General features: G+C 38.4%; 1 protein-coding gene across 11 annotated transcripts in view; it reads left to right on the top strand.

The window, feature by feature from the left end:
- Positions 1–23,204, top strand: part of ROBO2 (roundabout guidance receptor 2) — a 1,556,064-nt gene that overhangs the window by 917,590 nt on the left and 615,270 nt on the right. For all 11 annotated transcript variants that reach the window (XM_045286134.1, XM_045286135.1, XM_045286138.1 and 8 more), the window contains exon 2: positions 1,640–1,966. In XM_045286134.1, the coding sequence (XP_045142069.1) occupies positions 1,640–1,966 (327 nt within the window). The remainder of the gene's footprint in view (positions 1–1,639; positions 1,967–23,204) is intronic.

Raw genomic sequence — 23,204 nt, forward strand, 5'->3', positions numbered from 1 at the left:
CTAGATGGCTGCTTATTTATCTTCAGGTCTTTAAGGTTTCAGGTGCTATATCTTTTGGTAGCTGGGCACCATCAGCTTTCTTCACCAACTTGCTTGTGCACCCATTGTCTTCAGCGATCGTGCCAGGCAGGTGAGCATCTCAGACTGCAGAATTGTTAGAACAAAATGTTCTTGTGTTTGGGGAGTACTTGTGCAGGGGTCCACTGTCCATCTGTTTACTAAATACTCAACCTATAAAAATATATACATAGATATATTTCCCCCTCATCATATATAAATATATTTATATCTTCATATGCCTGTATTTACATCTCTATGACTACCCTTTGCCTCCTAGTTCTTTCCTCTATTTCTTTGTACTTTCCTCTTGTCCCACTATCATGTTCTGCCTTCATTTGGGTTTTAGGCATTCCTCTCGGTTACATTGACCTTGATCCATCCCTGCAAAGCCTCCCACGCCCTCCTTGACATTGATTTTGGATCACTTGTTGTCCCCTTGCCCTTCCATTAACAAGGAAGCTATCAGCACTTTGCTTTCTTCTTATGTGATGGTACACCAAATTCTGCATTTATTTTATTACATGATTTATGTATTTCTTCTTTCTAACTACAGATTCATTTCCCAAAGTCAGGTTACTTTTACTGCTCTTAGACTAAGTAACTCTCCACTGCCATTTCCTATCCATTGCTGTCCATCTTTTACATTGCAAACCGGAAGTCACTTCTAATATATCACTGCCTCTCCCCAACCCTTGGCCAGACAGAATGGCCTTGTTGCTCATTAGCATGATAGTCAAAGTCTTTTCTGCTCTGGTGCCAAGTCCCATCTCTCACCTGCCACATCAACTTCCTCTCTGATTAGAAAATGCTCCTTGTAAAATATTTATTCTCACCTCTTTGGTTTTTTGCTAGAGGTTCTGCTTCAGTCTGAATTCCTTTCCACCTCAATTAACAAATGTTTCCTTTGCAGCTCAATTCCAATGCCTTTTTTCCCAGGTAGTAGCCTCTTACCCTTTTCTCAGTGCATTTCTTAGACCTCGTTGAAATACTTCATTTATTTGAATAGTGATTCATAGTTGAGTTCCTCAGTTAGCTTTACCTGGCTTCAAAATCTGGATCAACTGCATCTATAGTCTTAGATAATCAATATAGTTTCTTATGCTTCTTCTCCCTTTAGCATTGTGTTATGTACACACTTTGCTGGTTAATTTTGTAGTCTGATATTAAAGTGCTTACATAGCAAATGGTAACTGTGTGTGTATTCGCCATACTTGTCTTATTAACTTCTTCCCAAGGGTCTCCAGGACAGGTGATGAGTTTAATTTTTCCACCCATTCCAACACTCCAGTCCCCGCAAAAAGTCTCTCTTTTTTTTGCACTTTTACTTGATATGATTCGTGAGGCATGTTTAGCTTACCTCATCAGAATTAACACATTAATGTATTATTAAATTGTTTCGTTCTGTAGAGGAGTTAGGATGATTTGTAAGATGCCTACGATAAGAGTGAAATATAAATAAAAAACTAATAAGTGCATTTTGAATAATTGAAGAGAATAATTCACTGGCATGAACCGAAGTGGAATAAAAACCATAGATAAGGAAATGATGAAGCTTGCTTTTTTTCCTCGTGTTTTTTAGGATCTCGTCTTCGCCAGGAAGACTTTCCTCCACGGATTGTGGAGCACCCTTCAGATGTCATCGTCTCCAAAGGAGAGCCCACCACTTTGAACTGCAAGGCGGAGGGTCGGCCAACGCCCACCATTGAGTGGTACAAGGATGGTGAGCGGGTGGAGACCGATAAGGATGATCCCCGGTCGCACAGGATGCTTCTGCCCAGCGGCTCCTTATTCTTCTTACGGATTGTGCATGGGCGCAGAAGTAAACCCGATGAAGGAAGCTACGTTTGCGTTGCAAGGAACTATCTTGGTGAAGCAGTGAGTCGAAACGCATCTCTTGAAGTGGCATGTAAGTGAATATGTTAAACTTCAGATATTGCATAGTGAGACTGAATTTTGTCCCTACACATGCTTAATACTTATAGAACCAAACAGTCAACACATTCTGCATACTTTTACAGTTCTTCTCCAACCACAACTAGTTAGCTCAAAATGACGTCATGACAGCGCTCTTTCAATAAGTTTATCTTAAATTAATGTGTGGGTAATGATCGTGCTAGTCGTATTTAAAACAAACAATTTGCAAGTAAAGAAATCCAAGATTATAGCTATTAACACTTAAGTTTACACATATGAACACTTAAGTTTATATGTATATATAATTACATATGAATAAACTTAAGTATTAATTAATAGCTTATATACATAAACAAGGGCATTCATGTTTTGCATCAATTTGGATATTGGCTCAACAACAACTTCACTGATCACTTTGGAAAACAAACACTAGCATACGAGTTTTTATCCTTAGTTTATAGGTTATATTTTATCCAGTCTTTTATAATATTAAATTATCTATTGTGAGAATAGTTCATCTAAAGTGGACAATCTGAAATAGATGATCTAAAGTGGATTATCAATAAAATGCCAGGAACTTCACCTTAAATAACCCCATAGTCTTCACTTTTGTAGTTGCACTAATAGATCCTCATAAATAAAGGGGATTGAGGAATTTTTCAGAATGTAAGGACCCTATTTATGGAGCTAGTAGGGTGTTGATAAATAATATCTGATAGTATTGTGTCTTTATTTAGAGTTTTCTTTGTACTGGCATGGTGTATAGTAGTTTATTGGATTACAAAAATTTTGGATATGCAACTTTAAGATTCTCAATTATACGTAATTGTCTTCAGCCATATAATTATTTTTAAGTAAACAAAACCCTACTGTTTTCTATTTGAAGTTCCCAGTGAAAGCTTTTACTGCCCAGAATCTAGTCTTCTCACTTACAGTTTGTACTAGGATCCTGGAAATCAATAATACTTGAAATGTGTCAATAATAGCAAAAGATAGAAGAAATGTTGAGATCCAAATTTGACTGGTGAAGTATCTTGAAATATGAGTATTACAAGTATTAGAACTTTAGCTAGAATTGAAATTCTGTACCTATTGGCAGGTAATTTAATTTATATAAAATGATGCTTTAAAAGAAGGTATATTTAATATACTTTGATGAGCTATAAAATATAAACACAAAACCTCAAGTATATAAGTGTTCTGAAATGTTATGTTTTCATTGGGAAATATTTTAATTATCATTTTTCTTTAAGTATACACTTGGAGAATAATATCTGCCCTATTTACCACAAAAGGCTCTGGTGAGGGAAACATGACCAACAGAATATGGCAATAAAATAGTTTAACCTGCTCTAGAATGTCCAGAAATAAGCATATTTAAGAGACCTAAATTTAGACCAGTTAATGGGGAATTCAAGATCAAATTCTAAATATTGTAATTCTTAGTTTTTAGGAATTATGATGTGTTTAAAATTCGCTAAAGGAAATCTGACCTGCTTGACATAGCGAACATTTGCAATTATTCAATTGTGTTGTTTTCTTTGATCTCTCTACCAGATGACTCTCTTTATAAACTTTGCTTGTTTTACTTCTAGGCGTTTTGTTTTTCTTAATTGGCTGTTCATTTCACTGTTGTACCATTGTCAACGTTTTATTTTTTCCGAATCTGAGCTATGTTAGACTTGCTTCCCACACATGTGCATCTAGTTCTCTTATTTACTCTAAAGGAATTGCTCTCTTCCCTAATTGCATCATTAATAATGAATCAAATTCTTTTAGGGAGAAGATTTTAAACCATGATATTTATTTTTGTTTTGTGACAGTAGAATTAAATTTAAAAAAAAAATAAATGAGCTTGGTCAACTCTCTGAATTACTCTGACAGAGAGGAGAAAATAAGAATGTTTCTAAACTGGCTTCAGCTAGTGAATGGGAGCCTTTTTCCAATGCCATGACAACCATTCATGCCATGGGAGGGAATGTGATATCAAATAGTATTCTTTGTTTATGCTTCTCATCCCTTTCACATGAACTCCCTAGTCTTTTTCCTTTGTGAATCATCAAATGTAGCCAAGTAGAGTCTTGAGGTTAAAACATTGTGATTTTTCAATACCTATTGGTCACCAACCATGTACTTGTGAAATGATAGAGGAAGAGCTGCAGATCATAGACATGTTTGGCCTTCACAGTTTAGAAGAGTCATCCTAAAGGCTCCATCAGTGGCTCATCAATTCTTTCATCCACTAAAGGAAAATGGCCCTTTACAGAAAATGTCTTGTGTTAAAACTCATAAGAGCCACTGGAGCCTCTTCTCAAGGAACTGTGATCTAGTTGGGATGCCAGCAGACAGATTTCAAATAATAAAAATATAAGCATAAAAGTACTAAAGGATGCAAAAGGTACCATAGACACACAAAATGAAGAATATGACAATCTTCCCAGGCAGAAGTGTTTTTAAAGAATTCTGAGAGGATATGTCATTTAGTCTCTGAGGTAAAGGACAGGTACGGGGCCTCCAGAGAAAGATTCTCTAGGAGGAGAGAATGTAACAGCCTCTTTCAGGATTCCATTTTCTCTTCCTAACACGCTGTGCATGCGCCACATCATACTTTTTTTGTTATGGTAGATCCTCTGAGAGAAAATTGAAGATTGTGTTAAAAGGATTCAAGTTGAAGTCAGATAAAAGTGAAAGCTTTCAAATATAGCTGGAAAGTCATGGTATTATATTTTGAACTGTGGAAGTGGTTCTGAAGATTCAAAGAAGGAAATGCTTTGAAACCTATTTCGGGATCATACATCACATCACGTTGCGCTTAATTTGTTATGGGGAATGAGGAAAAGGGTGGTGGGAAGAGAGGGAGTTTCCCAGATTGATTTTTTTAAGCTGGTTGACTGGAAATACAGTGTTGTCATCTACAAATCCAAAATCCACACCTACTGTCATCAAATCAATTCCTGGAAGTGCCAGAGAAGTCACATGAAACAGAAAGGAGAATGTGTCAATGTAGACTGTAAGACTTCACGTGCCCCTGAGATTTTTGTGTTCTAGAACTGAGAGGAGTGCTCCTTCCACAGAGATATCAGATCCTCGAGGAGAGACAGAAGCTAACATGATTGCCCAGGCAGGTTCTACGCAGGGAGCCGTTACTAAAGCCCGAGCCCATACCCCTTCTTAGGACACTAACAGTTAAGGGTGTTAAAGGGTAAGAAAGACCAGTGCAGGGGCTCTGGAGAAGTGGCAGAGCGATGCTACGAATGACAAGACGATACTTTTCAACTGAGAACTTGTTGTGGGCTTTCATGGTGAGAAAGTGTCATAAAATGAGTTGCTAGGAGTGGGGGCTGGAAAATGGTAACTGTCTTTCAAGGACTTCGCTCTGACTGTGAACTGAGGGAGTGGAAGCGGGGCCTCTCAAACCTGACACGATAGCCTTTGGGGGCAGAGAAACAACCAACCAAAAATCTGGATTTTGTTCAATGTTCTTTGACACTATAATTAGTTGAACATCACTGAAGTGGGTGGGTGGCAGTGGTCAAGGGGTATGGATAAGTAATAGGCAAATTAGTCAGAAACTTGATTGTGAAGTTATTGCTTCTCTAGAATATGGAAACATTAGCAGCTTTTCTTTGCTTTATGTTGGACTTCAGTTTTAATTTCAAAAATCTTGGTTTCTGATACAGTATAGTACGAAACGTGAAGATTTTCTAAACTTATAGCAATCTCTCTTAATTGGTTCAATATGTCAGCCTGCTCTTTAACAAATACATTTGTGGTTTTGTGTCTTAATAAATACTTCTTCTTTATGAAATCTTGTGAAGAAAAAATATCAGGCCTAATCATGATAATGGAGACTTGCATCCCTGACTTCATATTTTTCCTCCCCTCTCCTCCCCATGATCTTGAAAGATAAATAGCAATCCAGAATTGCCTCCCACTAATTTCATGGTTATAAAAATCACAGAATTTGTTTGGGTAATAACTTGAACTTAGAAAAGGCTTACGGCCAAATATATCTATGTGTGTGTGTTGAACATTCAGGAAGCTGCATGGTCCTCTGCCGAGCTTGGCGCTGCAGAAGTTAGTGCTAGGTTTTCCAGAGGGACCACCAGCAGAATAGGGACCGGGGCTGGTAAGGATTGGGTTTCAGCCTTTAAGGAGCTGGAAAGGCACAGGGTCCTCGCGCAGATTGCGGCTGCTTGGGATGCTGCCTAAGTCGGTGGCAGCCCCTGGAGATAGCAGCTGAAGCCCCAGGTGGTGAGTATATGACAGCAGCTTGATCTATCGACCAGGGTAAGAGGGGGCCCTGGCCTAAATGAAAATTCATGAAAAATTGATGAAGTCCCCAGATTATTTTTTCCGTTTCCTTTCTCAGCACTATGCCAAGGCAGAGAGGGGAGATTAAATGAGGTGTTGAATGCTGTAGTGGCAAGGAGGTTGTGGTTCAAAGGTCAGGGTTCTTGTAGAAATACACACACATATGTGTGTGTGTGTGTATCCATTCTTCGTGGCAAAGGAAGACATGAGATTTTTAAAGGTTAACAAGGATTTGCTTTTCCTCTGATTACAGAAATAATAGACTGATACGATGAAATGTTCCAAACCGAGTTGCTGTAGCAACTACAAGACAGAAAACTGATCTGATTCATAATTCTATTGGTGAATTAGAAATAGATTGAATTCCATGACTGTAGGGTAGTTTCTCCCTCTTTTTTGGGGGGGAGGTCTCCATGTTTCAAGACTCATGCTGCAAGAAAGTCATTTAGCGAAGGAAACGGTCCTGCATTATTTATAGGTCACAGACTGCTAGAATAGCAGAGCTGTGGAACCCTCTACAAACATAATGATCCTGTTTGCTTTAAATCCAAAACTAAATGGATGTTTTATCTGTGTGAGTGAGCGAGGTCACATAGCAGACTGACTTCACTCAGAGAGGTCACAGGTGGCATTAAAGATGAACACCAGGGACATGGTTTCCTTGATGTTTCCGAGTTAAGTATACATGTAATGCCTTTACTTATTTGATTTCAGTTAGGCCACAGATGAATCTCATCTAATCAAAATGCGTTTTTACAAGGTGCATTTTACAAATGCATAAGATAAATTTCAAAAAAGGGCTAATAATAACAGCATAATCACTGATTTCTCAAGTTATAAATCATTTACTATACCATTCACTTTCTAAAAATGTGCAATGCAATGGTTTTAAATATATTCTACATGTTGCATAATCATCAACACTGCAATTTTTTCTAATATTTTGGTCCTTCCTAAAGGGCATGCTGTCAGTGGACTTTTTGTGATGTGAGTCCTTTCATTTAAAGTCTCCAGATCTACTGTCATCAAGTCCGTTCCAACTCATGTGACCCTAAAGGGGTTCCAAGGCCGTGTAAATCTTCACAGGGGCAGCAGCCTTATCTTGCCAATAGAGCTGCTAGTAGTTTTGAACTGCCAACCTTGAGCAGTTCAAACCAACTCTAGAGTGCTACAAGGGCTCTTTCTGTTCACTTAGTGCCATCTTTCAGTTGTGATCCTTGTTGCAGCATATCAGTACACCATTCTGTTTCATTACTGAATAATATTCCACTGTATGCTTCATTTTATTTATACGTTCATCAGATGATGAACATTTGAGTTATTTCTACTTAATGGCTATTAAGAAAATGTCCCTATAAACATTAATGCACAAGTTTTGTGTGGAGTCTGCTTTCATTTCTGTTGGATAATACAATATCTCTGTGTTTAATTTTTGGATGTAAATTTGAATTGTAGCTAAAACTATATTTCTCAATACTATCGAATTACCTATAAGCAACCCTTCTATTAGTCCAAAGCATATTCAGTAACTGTTACTAGCATTTTATAAATATAATTAAATTTCTATAATGTTAGATTTCCTGTATCAAGGCTTGCTATATTAAAATGAGAATAATCTAATGAAGAAAAATAAAACTTAATTGTAAAAATATTGCATCGCCACAAAATTATATATATAGTTTTGATCCATTCTTTAGTTTATATAGGTATAAATTGATGGAATAAATCCTAAGACTATTTGATTTGGGTCCCAATGAATTTGGAGGAACTTGGTACTTAAATTTTCATTTTATTTTTGTCATATTTGCATTTGTTCCAGAAGCCAGCATTGCTGTCTTCTTAGGAATCTGTAAGGGGAATAACTGTCACAATGCTTCATCTTTCCAGGTGACATGTACTTCTGAATCTCTGAACAACTGTTTTTTTTTAACTTGGAAGATTCAGCATAAGAAATTAGGGTGTGGTTATAATAGTTACTGCGTTAGGCTGGGTTGTCTAGAGATTCAAATCCAGTGACACTCATCTATGTCTAAGAAAGACCTTTATACCAAGAAATAATTATGTAGCAAGAAGGAATTCTAGCCCAGTCCAACTCAAGTCCCTAAGTCTGATGCTAGCCCATCAGTCTCCTCAGACTCAGGTAGCCACACGTTGGCGATGGGGAATGGTGCACCAGGATGCAGGGAGATCACAGGCTGGTGGGGCAGGGCCAGGAACACAAAGATGGTGGAAACAAGGCAGGAGTCCAGCAGCCCCTAGGTTGGTGGCAGAGTCCCAGCAGGCAGGAAGGTGAAGGGGCAGAGAGAGAGAGAGAGAGAGGGATTGTCTCTGTTCCTCTTGCTCTCCTATGAGACGCTTATGACATCAAGGAGGTGTTAGTAGGCTGTGACTTGATTGAGAGGTTAGACTCCACCCTTAGCCAGGAATGTCTAAATGACGTAACACATTATCACAGTGAGAAAACTAAGAAGTGTTCTCATGTCTCCAACCAAACCAAAGCCATACCCGGCCCCATGTGTCAGAATGTAACTGTGCACATCCACACGTTTTTATGTGATCACAGGCCTTTCTTTCATGATGACTCTTGGTGGAATCGAACCTCCCAGTTGGTTAAAAGCCCAGCACATGAACTCTTTGCATCAGCCTGGAAGACTTATTTCTTCATGTCTTTCTTGGAAGACGAATAAGCATACAAATAAATATTTCCTCGTTAATGTGTAAGAGCTTAGCTGGAATTGATATTTAGAAGTTTTGATCTAGAAGATAAAAACCTCTAGTGTTTTCATAATTTCCTGTGTGCTTCTAACATTGTAGGAGAAAGTGAAGAGATTTGGGGTGGGTGGTGTGGTGGAGTAGCCGTCAGGGAAAAACACACAGACAACTGGAAAACATAGCTCCAGGCCCTAATTTTACAAGCTAAGTGGTGCATGTATTTGATAGGAATGAGAGGTTGTATTGTGCAGGAAGTAAATGGAGGGGTAGCAAACGTTGTTTGTACTCCGCAGGTTTTGTACAGCATTGCCCTCCATACACCTTGTAAGTCCAAGGATGTTTTAAAAGAAACTCATAAAATCAATCAAAGGTTATTCGGCAGGAATGTATAAGCACCAAGGAGTCTATCTGAAGGAGCTTTAAGAACAGAGTGCAAAGTAGCCAGCAAAGCGATGATAGAGAAGGACAATCTTACAAAGTGTGTGTGTGGTGGAAGGGGGGGGGGCGGGGGCGGGGGCAGGGGCAGCACATGGGAAGGGTGATCCAGGTGCACCATGCATCAATTTCACTGCGTTATTTGTGTGTGTGTGTGTGTGTGTGTTCTTACCTTTTAAGTTTGAAATACGACATAAAATGCTTTTAACTTTCCACTAAAGGTTTTGCTTTGCCTTCCTCCTCCCATTGAACCGCTAAAACTGCTAAGCCTGGGGAACATGTTTGAACTTAAGATCTATTTAAGTATAGAAGCACTGTTTTGGGTTTTTGATACAAAGTATTCAACTGACCGCATCCAATTCCTCATTCAGTACAAGTCTCAAGTTGCCATTGATTCAAAGTTAATCTGAATGAACCTAGGGAAAGCTCATGAATGAAGTGGGATCTTAATGTCTTCCACTTTTTCAAAGATGACTTGAAGAAACACTGTCTGCTGAGCTTCACAGTGGTGTCCATCCACAGGGAAGATATGCACGGTGTAAGTAAAGTATAATCAAATGCGCATGTTGGAGTCGGCTCTGCTTTTCTACCTTACAAGTCATTTTAGATAAAGGGAAAGACAAATCAGGGTTAGGAAGGCTGTTCAAATATGAACTTTAATTTGCTAGATGCAAACTGGTGTATCAATTCGAGTTGATTTCACTGAATATGCGTATAGGTTGACACCGCTGGGAGGAATCCTGATTCTGTGCTGCAACTGATGTGCTTTTCCCTGAGCTCTGTGTTTCAGCAGAATGACAAGTCTCCAATTTTCTCTTTAAAGTGAACTTGTTTCTTATGAGTATAATACACATCTTTCAATTCTGAAGCAGTGCCCACAGGTTTCTGTAATTACATAAAGGCAGTTGCACTTCATGCATGACTTTGGATAGATGTATAAACTCTTCCAGAGCAAACAAACAAACAAAACATAGCACCTTCCATAGCTATTCTGATTGATAACGACCCAATAAGACATCAGAGAACTGCTCTCACAGGTTTCTCATCAACCTTTATGATAGCAGACAGCTCTCATCTTTCTTCTGTGGAATGGCTAGTGGGTTTCAGCTATTGACCTTGAAGTTAACAGAAAAATGTGCTTTGCCAACTGTACTACCAAGGATCCTTCAAATGCTTTACAAGAATGTAGTAATAATGGTGGTTTATGATGTTTTCTTTTAATAGTGGGTTTTTTCCCCTATGTGGTCTCTGGTTAAACTGCTAAAAGATGAGGCTTAAGCATAGGATTAGTTTTCCCTTTTGGGAGATTTTCAAAAGCACACACACTACATACCTTTTTGTCAATGAGGTACAGGCAATACTCTATGAGCAATGCTCAGGCTTAGCTGTCTGAAGCTTCTGCACATTTGCCGATATTTCTGTTCCCACGGAGCTGCTCAGTCATCAATAATTGAGTCTTTCTGATCAAACAAGGGTAGTAAGAGAGACAGAGTCCTTGATGACTGGACAGACATACAAGGGCCCAGACCCTGGAATCCCAACAGGGTTGTTGTTTTTTAAAATTTGTTTTCTTCTTCTCTTCTGCGCCCTCCTATTCTTCCTCCTCCTTTGCCTCCTCCCTTTCCCTCTCCTACTCCCCCCTCCCTTCTTCTATCCCTCCTTCCTCCTTTCCTCCAGCTCTTCTATACATTCTTCTTTTCCTCCTCCTTTCACCCCACAAAATCTTCACTCAAGATCTTTCCTCATTAACCTTTAGAGGTTGATCTAATAGTTTCAATTGACCCTCAAAAGAACAGCAAAGATGTAAGGCTGGGCTGTGTGCTGCAGGAAAAGTCTCTGATGTCTGTTGGTCAGCATGACACATAGGACATGCATTGGATTTTACATTAACTCTAGAAAAAGTAGGAGCTGTCCCTTACGACCTATCTGTTTGGCTAAGAACCAAGTTACAAAAGTAAAATGAAAGGAAACTTCCTGGTGTTTTGAAGGTAATAATTAAGCTTTATTTTTCAGGTTATCACACCCCCTTCTTGCTTTCTGCATTTCATCACATTGCATGAGAAGCTTTGTTTTTTCAAAAAAAATAATTTAAAGGTTTTAATTGGATTATAATGTTGCTCGAAGTGAAAAAAGTAGTTTCAGAGTTCTGTGCCTTTGAATGGTGCTACGTTCTAAGTTATGAATGAACACGGGCTCCACAAATGTCAGTCAACACCCCCTTTTGTGTAGCATAAGAGCCTTCAGGAGGGACATGCCTGGTGCAGGAGCTCTGCGATGATTTTAGAAAGGTACTTTATAGCAGATGCATGTCCTGCAAACTGCCATTTGAGTTGCTGATGGCTGCTTTCATTAGGATTGAATGTTGATCTAAGAGTAATAAATCCTTGACAACTTCAATTTCTTCATCATACATTGTGAGGTTGCTGATGGATCCAGTTGTGAGATATTTTTGTTGTTTGATGTTCAAGTGTAATGCCGAAGGCTGTATCTTTTATCTTCACGAATATCAAAGCGGTCTTCATTTTCAGCAAGCACACGTGTCATTTCACAAGACAGTCTCAGAGGTTCCTTGTTGCCTTCAGGCAGGTTGGTTCCAACTCATAGTGAACGGACGTATAAGGGAAGGAAGCATTGCCCGGTTCTGTGCCATCCTCACAGTTATTCTTGTGCTTGACCTCCTCAGTGCAGTCACTGCATCAATCCATCTTGTCATAAGTCTTCCTCTTTTGTCACTGCCCCTCTACTTTACCAAGCATGATGCCCTTCTCCAGGGACTGGTTTCTCTTGACAATGTGTCCAGAGTATGTGATAGGAAGTCTCACCATTCTAGCCTCCGGAGCAGTAGCTTAGTCAGGACTAAAGTGGTGAAGAGGAATCCCTCATTGGCACCAATGGTTAAGTAGTTGATGGTTTTAATTCACCCACTTAGCAAGGCCTTGGCAGATGGACCTGGCAATGGATTTCCCGAAGAAGGCAAAGGAGAAGGCGGAAGAAGAGGGAGCAGAGGAGAAGAAAACAGCAGCCCTGTTGGGATTCCCAGGTTTGGGCCCCTATATTTGGCTGTAAGGTCATCAAAGTATGTGTCTCACTCTTCGGGGATGGCTTTCATTCTGATTTCAACGAGTTCAGGACATCTGGGCTATTTACGAGTTGGAGTTCGGCTCGGAGTTTTGCTTTCATGCTCTCAAGGCACAGCTGCTGTGGCCCTCATCAGAACAGTCAGCGGTGGTGACTGGTCTACCAGTCAGCTCGGGTCTAACGGCTACTCACTCTTTAGACTAGCTTATTCCCTGATACTTTGGTTTCTTTCTTTCTCTTTTGCTCCTGATGAGGAGAGACCCATAGTTACATTTCAGATGGATGCCTGTCAGCTTCAGAGATGCCGGATGCTCTTCACCTCACTAGATGCAGAACAGGAACTTTGAGAACTACATCCTATGAGTTACACCATGAGGCTAACGTCCCAAACTTCTCTACCTAGAACATTTTGTTAGGTTGTTGGTTATTTGATAATTGTTGCGTTTTTAATGACTGGTTTCATAAAGTTTATTGCCAGGTCTTTCTTCCAAGGATTCTCCCAATGGAATCCAACCTCCAAAATTGAAGTTAGCCCCTAACAAGCTAACCTGTCTCACCCAGGGACCCCATGACATGGGAGGGGATATGATAAGTACAGTTTGTGGGATGCAGTGGATGGAAGATTGTGGGGGTCTGAGAGTAAACTGACTGACATATGGAGGGGAATATAGTATAGTTCTAATTGTTGTCGAATTTTTCATTATATAATAATTGCACATTCATTTATAGCCATAGATGTTGATTTTATCTCAGCTCTGTTATTTGCCAGCATGACAACTTTTCCCTAACCTTGATTCCTATGAAATGTATATTCTCCGTACATATAAAATGTAGGGGTCTCTTTCACAGTGGTCAAACATTGAGCTGCTAACTGAAAGTTTTTGGTTTGATCCTCGTGTGCTTCCTGGGAGAAAGATGGGGCAACTTGTCCACCTCTTTCTATAAAGATTGCATGTATGGAAACCCCATAAGGCAGTTGTTATACTCTGTCCTCCAGGGTCAGACTTGACTCAGCGTCAGTGGGTTGATCTGTGTGTGTGTGTGTGTGTGTGTGTGTGTGTACACATACTCACAGACAGACATCTTGCTGCACTACTTGAAGTCTATGGTTTGCATGGTGCTAAAATCCTTTGATTCATGGGAAATTAAAGGAAGGGAACAATACAAGGAGAAATCTTTTTATTTTTTGTTTCATTATATATTGGCACTTGAGAGCTCATTAGTTGATCCAAATAATTTGATTTTCACTGTAAGTTCCTAGTTGTCAAATATCAGTATCAGAAAAATCCATCACTTTCAGTTCTTATTGACATGTTTGCAGGCCAAAGCAGATTGGAGATTAAGAATCCAATTTATAAGATGAGTCATCTATCATTTCATATCTAAAGATAATTTGACTAAGTTTTATAGATAAGGGGATATTATAATAGCAGTGCTGCCTGTTTAATGCATTCTAAGGTTCTTTGAGCATTATCAACATATTTGCATCCATTATCACATTACTATCACGACTTGTAGATATATGGTGACATCGTTTGCATTTGAGCTTAATGCAGAGAGAATTATGAACGTTGCTCCCATTGACTTTCAAATTGCTATATATATATTTACTTGAAATTAAAAATTAATCAAAGGAGGAAGGTTAATCTTTCCACAAATGGGCTGGAGCAATTGGATATCCATGGGGAATAAAATGAACCTTGACTTGAATCTCACACATTATAGCAAATTTAATTGAAAATAGATCCTATTAGAAAGCAGGCACATCTATGAAGAAATATTTCCACATAAAGGAACATTTAGATGGCAAATAAAATCATGACAAGTTACACAACATCACTTGCCTTAGAAAAGTGTGAATTAAGCATATTATATCACTACACATCTATTAGAGAAGCTCATTTAAAAAGAAAAACACCGACAGCGCAGAGTACTGGTAAGCTTACTGAGAGAGTGTGTCTTGGTGGTGAACAGCGCAAATGGTGCTGTTGCTTTGGGAACTAGGTAGACCACTTCTTCAAACCGTATGTGGGTCAATCAGATGCTTGCACTGCTGGGCAAGTCTCCCCGATAATTGAATACTGTGTGTGTAAACTTAGTACACACCTGTACACATTCACAGCAAGTTTACTTGTAGGATGTGTATGTATGTGCCTTAATCAATAAATAGTTCAACTGTGGTACATCCATACTATGGAATAGGACTCCACAGTAAAAAGGAATGGCTAATTGACACATGTTAGATGGGCCTCAAGCATGTGGTGTGGAGTGACCATTTCAATAAGTCACATACTGGATGATTACATTTACATGACATGCTCCAAAGGACAAAATGACAGAGAAAGGTCGCAGATTTGTGTTGCCAGAGGTCTGGGATGGGTGACAATAAAAGGGGAATTTTGTGTGAGGGAATACTTTTGTATCTTGATTTCGGTTGTAGTTACACCAAACTACATATATGATACAATGACAGAGACCTGAGTGTACCTTGTGCCGATGTCAAATTCCTGATTTTAATCTTTTAATAAAGGCATGCACTGTGCCACCATTGAGGGAAAACAAAGACTCCCTAATGCCTCTTTCTACTATCTTTACAACGTCCTCTGAATCTGTAATTGTTTAATATAGTGTTTAAAAATTACACTCAATCTGCCTTTAGTAAGTCTTACCTATACAAATAAACAATATTTTGTAGAACCAGGATGAATATCACAATTTGATCTGAATTTTTAATTACACATTAATGAATTTATGGCTTTATTAAATTTCCATGCCCTGTGATCAGATTCACAACTACAATGACAGAAATTAATTTAATTTCCACAGGGGTATGTGCGATATTAAGCTCTATGGATTTGCCTTTGTATTTAAAAACATTGACTCCATCTATTTGTTTTTTGGTTTTGTTTTGGCTTTTGGACTTAGTGTCCTGATACTTGTTGAACACTTAGAATTCCTGATATTGTTGACTGATTATAGTCTCTTACTCCAAACTACATTGATAGTTCAGATTCAGATACGTTACTTGGTGTGCTTCTTTGCTGCTAAAACTACACATAAGAGTGCTAATAGCTCTGCATATCTGTTTGAAATGCAATGGTGCAAGAAAAGAAAGATCAAGGAATTTAATACCGTGTCACAAAGAGGAAAAACTTATATAATTAGGATTAATGAACCAGGAACAAGAAAGAAAAATGGGTTTGGTAGTTTTTGCCAAACACATAAAAAACTATCATGACAAAGGGAGAATGCCTTTGTTTCATATAACTTTAAAAGAAAGAAAAGGAGGTTGCCCATTTTGCCTTACAATGTTAGTGCTTATGGTGTATGCATAGAGAAAGATCCCCCAAACCCCACCCCACCCCACCCCACCCTGGAGTCTTCAAAAATGATTGATCAAGGGAGGACACCACGATGTGGTGGGGAAGAAAACCTAAAAAGTTATGTTCAGTTACAGGCTTTGCTATAGCTTTGCTTATGCTTTTCCCCAATGAAAAAAAGAAAATCAATCTCCATGATAATGAAACAAGATAACCAGATCTAGTGCTGGTGCCCTATTCAATTGCAAAATAATGCTCATCACTTTCCTCTTCATAAGAACTGCATACAGTAGAAACCATTTCCTTAAATTCAGTATTAGCATGCTTCTTGAAAAGTCTTTGGAAAATTCCCATTTGTACATACATCTTACACATTTTACTTTGAAATCCTTTGAGATTATAAGCAATTACATTAATTGCATTTTGTAGGCCAACCCTTCATTTATAACATATAATTCCCCAGGACTCACATGCCCAGACTCAAGAGCAGCTTGATAGAGAGGCTGATTTATTTTTGTTGTGCTCTTCCTGGGTCTGCTTTAAATATTCGTAAAAGAGGGTGGGGCAGAAGGAGAATGCACTGTTTAATATTCATATAGGATTTTTTTTTTTTGTAAAGAAGCTTCTCTGAAAGGCCTATTGTTAGGCAGGACTACCTATAAAGGGGTCAATTTGCAAAATCCTTCCTAAGTATGCATTTGGTTTTTTGGGCTTGATGGATAAATTTATAGAGTCTAATCTTCAAATGTGTACGTCATTAATAGAGATGTTAGGATGTCAGTTCACTTCATCTTTTCCTTTTCTGTCACATCATAGGGAAAAAAGCTTTACTAATGAAGTACCCAATGATAATAACCCATTATGTGCTAGAGCTCTCTTTATATCAGATGACATGCAAATGAACTGTTCTATTTCTGTGGAGAAAGAGAGACAAGAAGGGGTCTAGTTAATCATACTTGAGGACTGCCATTGATGTCTTCTGGGAAATATTATCATTATTCATTCTTATTTAAGGGTCCTTACCCAGTGCATGAGAAAATCTCCCATTCATTCCATTTGGGCTTGATGTTAATTATAGGGGCATTAATGGAAGCTTTCTCATAAGAAATGAATGTTAAATTAAATGAGAATATTTTTTTTAAGTCCCCTTCATTTGGGTAAGTCAGGTCTTCATAAAATTGCCCCATGTACTAGCTGGCACGTTGGAGGGGTATTGGAGCTCATGGGTCCCGATGCTGCATTCCATGTGACGAAACTGGAGCCCAGTGAATGGAGCGACTTAAACCAAAGCTACCAGCAGACGTGAACAGAGTTGAGATGACAAATTACAGAGCCCATTTCATTAGAAAGTATTAAAGGGAAAATACAATTCCGGAGATTTAAAGGACCTACTTCTGACCCTTTTCTACTATTAACTAGTTTCATGGGTACTTTCCAACCTCTCAGGGTCTGTTTCCTTTGGAGAATTGGATTAGACAATTTGTTCTCCAAAGGAGGGCACACATAGCTAGCATTATTCAGCGTCATTTGTGGATTATTGTATTCTATGCATTAGGAAAAATTGTTTTCTAACATGCCATTGACATTTCACTTGCAGAATTTAGGATATATCAACCTTGAATATCAAGTAACTTTAGCATCAGTCTGGTTAGCTGGCCCCTTCTCCAGTCTGTGAAAAGATTTTTTTTCCTTTTACTAGATAACATAAATATATATATATATAATATGTGTATGTGTGTTAGCATTTCTCCATGTGACTCTAGCTGACAATAAGTAATTCATCATATTTGTGGTAAAATGAAACTTTTACTTAATCTCATATGTCTTTTGAGACATTAACTGACCACGTATCCATGGATCCATAGTCATTGTTCACCTTGTAACTGTGCAATTAAGTCATTTTTCTTTTTCAATCAGGTATTCAGGTCGAAGGTGGATTCTTTAGTATGTGAAAAATTATGTAGATCCTGAAGCAGTATTTCGGTTTTCTTAAAAGTTAATGTGTATGCATAGTCATCAATTTTATATAAATTGAAATTTTTCCTTAAAAAAGAAAAGAAATTTACAAAAGAAAGAAATTAATTGTTGATTTATGGATCACACTTCCACCTAGTATATAATTTTTTTTGGGGGGGGTGAGAGTTCAAGGCACTTAGGATATTTCCCAAAATGTGGTTAACTAAATTTTAGGATTTGACATATAAGAAGAATTACATTAGATTCATATACTTTCTCTCTATTTGGAACCATGTTTTCTTCCTGTGTAAATATCTTTAATGCCATCCCACAACTCACCTGTTCTACGTTCACTGGTGTGCAGTGTGTCCCATTTCTCTGGAGATGATCTCTGGATTCAGAGGGATTTACTTAAGGTCACACTCTGACGCTGGTGCATTTGCTTGAATCTTCAGCTTCAGGCTGAATTTGCTTATGGTCAGTTTACAGTCTGGCCTCGTCTTGACTGAAAATACTGAGCTTGTTCATGATCTTTTTCCACACATGTGTCCTTCCGGCCCCTCTGTATTCCATCCAGTCAGGTCACAGGGAGTGTTGCAGTTGATATTGTTGAAAAGGTCTTTGCCCTGAATCATTTGTTGGTCTTTCAAGATGCTGTCATTCAATAGCTCCAGTCACTTCCATTGCCACGTCCATGTTTTCCAACCACCAATCTTTCTTTGTTTCCAATGTTCACATTCCAATCCCAGTAATTACCAATGCATTTTGATTGTGTGCTTGAACAATTTTAAGCCACAGAAGTGAGGACTTTTATTAAGCGCTCAATTTTTTCATCTTTGACTCTAGCTGTAGGTGCATAAATTTGAATCATAATCACATTAATGGGAATATAGCTCTTATCACCAGAAACTTTGTACTTTAGGATACATCTTGAAATGTCTTTTTTTGTACCATGAATGTTCACCATTTGTCTTCAATTTCTTAGAGCTATTTATTTCAGTGAATAGACATATTTGGAATTGGGAACCAAATTTAGAATGAGGTTTCATTTTTATATATGATGTATCTTCTAAGGAAAAAAATACTACTATTCTTCCCTCACATATACCACATTCCTCACTTGGAGTGACCTTTGGAGTGAATGGTGTCCTGAGTGATGTAGTTAATGAGATTTAACGACATCATGACCCTGACCTCCTCATGGCCCTGGCTCCTCTCATCCATCTTCTCAACCCCTCGGGCGTTGTGTCAGTGTGTAGAATCAGAATTAAACAAGTGTGAATAAACAAGTTCAAGGGCTTGCTGTCCAGGCCATGGAGCCCTGCAGTGCTAACGTAAAACATATTATGGATAATCCTTTGGAAAAATCCTGACTGTTGTGGTCACCTCCGTGTATACCTTCAGTTTGTTCCCCTCCTGGACAGTGGTGGTGGATGGCATTTGTAATCACATAGCTGTTGGCAAATTCAATGCACGCATGAGTGATCTATCACTTACCCAGTATCACACATTATTAAAGCCTTTATCTCATTAGCCATGATTAATGCCCGTATGGCGTGGGATTACCCTGTAACTGTTCATATTCACCAGTCGTGACTCTCTTAGTAACTTGAACAGTGAAGGTTATTTCTTTTACCAGATGAAATCTCCATCTTACAGACTTATTTGCAAATCACCACCTGGCCTCCTTCATTGGGTCCATCAGCTCTTCCGGAAGCTCTTTTCCAATCTTTGATCATTAGCCTACGTGTTTCCTTTCAGTAAATGTGGGCTGGCCAGTACAAAGCTACCGCACCATTTAAAGACTTGAATAATTGGACTCTTGTAGAAAGACTAAAAGGAATCTGATAAAACTTAAGGAAGCGTTCCTCTGTGATTTCTCAGCCTAAAACCTACTTTCCTAATATGATTTTCACTTGTTTGTTTATCTGAAAGTGTAGAGAGAAGGACGCAGTGGTTCTCATTTTAGCTATTCTATATTTGACAAATTGTACCCCTTAGCCCAGAGCACCATTTGATAAGTTGACCAGTCAGCGGTTAAACACATTTATTTAGTTCAGTAGGTCAGAGCCATTGTGACACATAGAAAATTACTGATGGATTATCACTTTCAGCAACTCTGACATCTGGCCTCAATATAGTCCATCATCAGAAGACTCATAACAATTTATTTTGGACAATAACATGCTCAGCTACCTGTGTGATCACGGAGATGGATATTGAGAATATTTGAGTCTGGATTAATAAGCTAGAAGTTGCAGAACTTCAGAGCATCGTGTACCTATTCCTGAGCACCCCAAAGAAAGCAGTGTCTAATTTTGTTATGATTGGAGTAAGAATTGAGTTTAGGTGGGCTTTGTTGATATTTAGCTATATTTGTGTAATTTCTTTAACAATCACATTTTAGAATTGATGAACTAATTAATTGGAAATATTTTGGAAATGCTATATATGAAAAAGATTATTTGTCTGAATTGAAATACTTATATTAATACAGTAATGGTGGAATGACTAAAATTAAGCCCTATTTCAAATAAGTACAATAGTAATTCCTTTAAATCAGGATTTCAAATAAGATTTGTTATTTTTGAGTGAATCTTTGAGCCTTAGATAATTCTAATAATAGGAATTTGAGTCTGGGGTCTAATGAGATTCTAATACCACTACACATATTTCCCTCTCTAGTCATTTGACTAAAATTACTATGATATAATCTAATTCATATGCATATTTCAAATAGTCACGTACAATTTGAGAATAATTTTGTGATCCAGATTGGTATGACTCAGCTTTAAAAAAAATCATTTTATTGGGGGTTCATACAGCTCTTATCACAACCCACACATACATCCATTGTGTTGAGCACTGTTTTTTAAATGTTTGTTCATATCTTTCAAACCTGATCACACACCTTGAGGAATTATTAGATTGTAACAAATAGGAGCTTTAGCTTTCATTGTGGTTTTCTTCTAAATTATAAGTATTTCACATAATTACCCTTATAGCTTTATATTTCATGTTACTAATGTCATACATCATGAGGAGGCTAAATTTAGCATTTACATGCATTCTCATAAAATCTTTACATTAAAATCATTTTTAAATCTTTAAAGTGCTTGTTTTTGCACATTCTCTTGATCCTCTACATTCATAGGATATTAGGAATGTTACTTTTGTTTACAAAATAAATATTGACCTTTTGGACACTATCATTTATGTTTTCCAAACTATTTTGCAGCAGAATTATTAGCCCTAAAACTCATAAACCCTTTGGAATGTATAGCACATTACAATGTGATATAACGTGACATTATTATAGATCATTATTCAGTGACAAAGATCTTCTGATTTGTTTTAAAATTAAGTGAGTTTCTTCTGTGATTCCCTGGAAACCTTGAGTAGTTAACTAGAGCATTTAATCAACCTATCTATCAGTAGACGCCTCTGAGTTGGCCTGGGAAATTATTGGATCAATTTTATTTACAGTATCCTCTCTGGAATCTAGATGTGTGGGTTGAATTACCTGTCATCGGTGTTCAGAAAGGATGCATTTTAAAGCTCAGTTGGGACTAGGATTCCGGAGTTTGATTTGGAGAATTATATGGTGCATGCACAGGGAAGTCACCATGTTTTGCTTAAAAAATCAAATCCGTCAAATATTAGATCATTTAAATAAAATTCTAAATTCAGCATTACATATTCTATCATTTATCTTATTCCTTAAATTCAGTGTCCACTACTCAATGCATCTTCACACAATCATTAAAATTGGACACATGCAAAATGCCTATCATATTTTGATTGATTATGAGATGTCTATGTTTTCTTTCCCGTTTTATTATATAACACTCACTTATCAACGAAATCATATATTTTTTTTCATTTGCAGCTTCTGGAACATAAACTGTACATAAGCTACCAGAAGCCAGTCAGCAGATATTTCATGTAAAACAAGTGCAAGGCAAGGGGACAATGATATAGATTATTTTGGAATACAGATCATGTGGCTAAATCTATTCGCATAAAACTTGTAGCTCTTTCAAAATGTGTTAACTTCATGAAAATATTCATGCATGTGAGTTGATGTGTGTCAACGTTTTGATTAAAGAATTCTAGTAAGTAAGCTTTTCAAGTGCTGCCTCAAAGAAAGCAATGTTATTATCTGTTAGATCGCAGGAAGACTAAGAAATTAAGCAAGGAAAGCATGGGAAAGGGTCTTGTAAACTATAAAGGACACCAAACTCACAGCCATTGATAGTGACCACATAGGAGAGGGCAGAGCAACCGCCCTGGGTTTCTGAGACTGCAGCTTCTTATAGGAGTAGAAAGCCTCATTCCCCCCGCAAGGGGTTGCTGGTGGTTGTGAATTGCTGATGTTGTACGAGTAGCCTAATGCATTACCCACGAAGCTACCAGAGCTCCCATAAAGATCCCCAAGTAGGATGCATATCATTTTAGTACTGTGTGAGTTGTTGTTTTTTTAAATCAAGTTATTGGGGCTCATGCAATTCATCACAATACACAGATCAATTGTGTAAAGCACATCTATACATTTGTTGCCCTCATTATTCCCAAAATTTGCTTTCCTCTTGGGTTCCCGGAATCACCTCATTTTCCTTTTTTCCCCTCTCCCTCCCTTCGTCCTCCCCCCTCCCCCATGCACCCTTGATAATTTATAAATTATTATTATATCTTATATTACACTGTCCGGCATCTCCCTTCACCTACCCCTCTGCTGCCTGTCCCTCAGAGAGGAGGTTATATGTAGCTCCCTGTGATCAATTCCCCCTTTCTATACCCCCCTTCCCTCCTGGTATCGCCACTGTCACCCCTGGTCCTGAGGGGTTCATCTGTCCTAGATTCCCTGCATTTCCAATTCCCCTCTGTACCGCTGTGCATCCTCTGGTCTAACCAGGTCTGCAAGGTAGAAGTGGGGTCCTGGTAGTTGGGGGGAGGAAGTGTTTAAGAACTAGAGGAAGGTTGTGGGTTTCATTATTGCTATACTGAACCCTAAGTGACTCATCTCCCCACTACCCCTCAGCAAGGTATGTCCAGTTGTCTAGAGATGGGCATTGGGTCCCTGTCACGCGCCAACCTCATTGACAAGGATATGATTCCCCCCGCCTTTGGTGTTTGAAGCCTGGTCCTTTTGGCCCTTCATGATCACACATGTTGGTGTGCTGCTTCCATGTGGACTTTGTTGCTTCCGAGCTAGATGGCTGCTTGTTTACCTACAAGCCTTTAAGTCCCCCGACACTATAGGTCTCGATAGCCAGGCACCATCAGCTTACTTATGCACACATTCGTCTTCAGCGTTTCAGTGGGGAAGGTGGTCACACAATGATGGTTTTTGTTCTTTGGTGTCTGCTGTATGTTCCCTTCAGCACGTCATGTTCGCACAGGCTCATGTGCTTC

Source organism: Echinops telfairi, unplaced genomic scaffold (genome assembly GCF_000313985.2).
Source record: "Echinops telfairi isolate 266 unplaced genomic scaffold, ASM31398v2 ScPeMD7_6;HRSCAF=24_0, whole genome shotgun sequence".
NCBI lineage: Eukaryota > Metazoa > Chordata > Mammalia > Afrosoricida > Tenrecidae > Echinops > Echinops telfairi.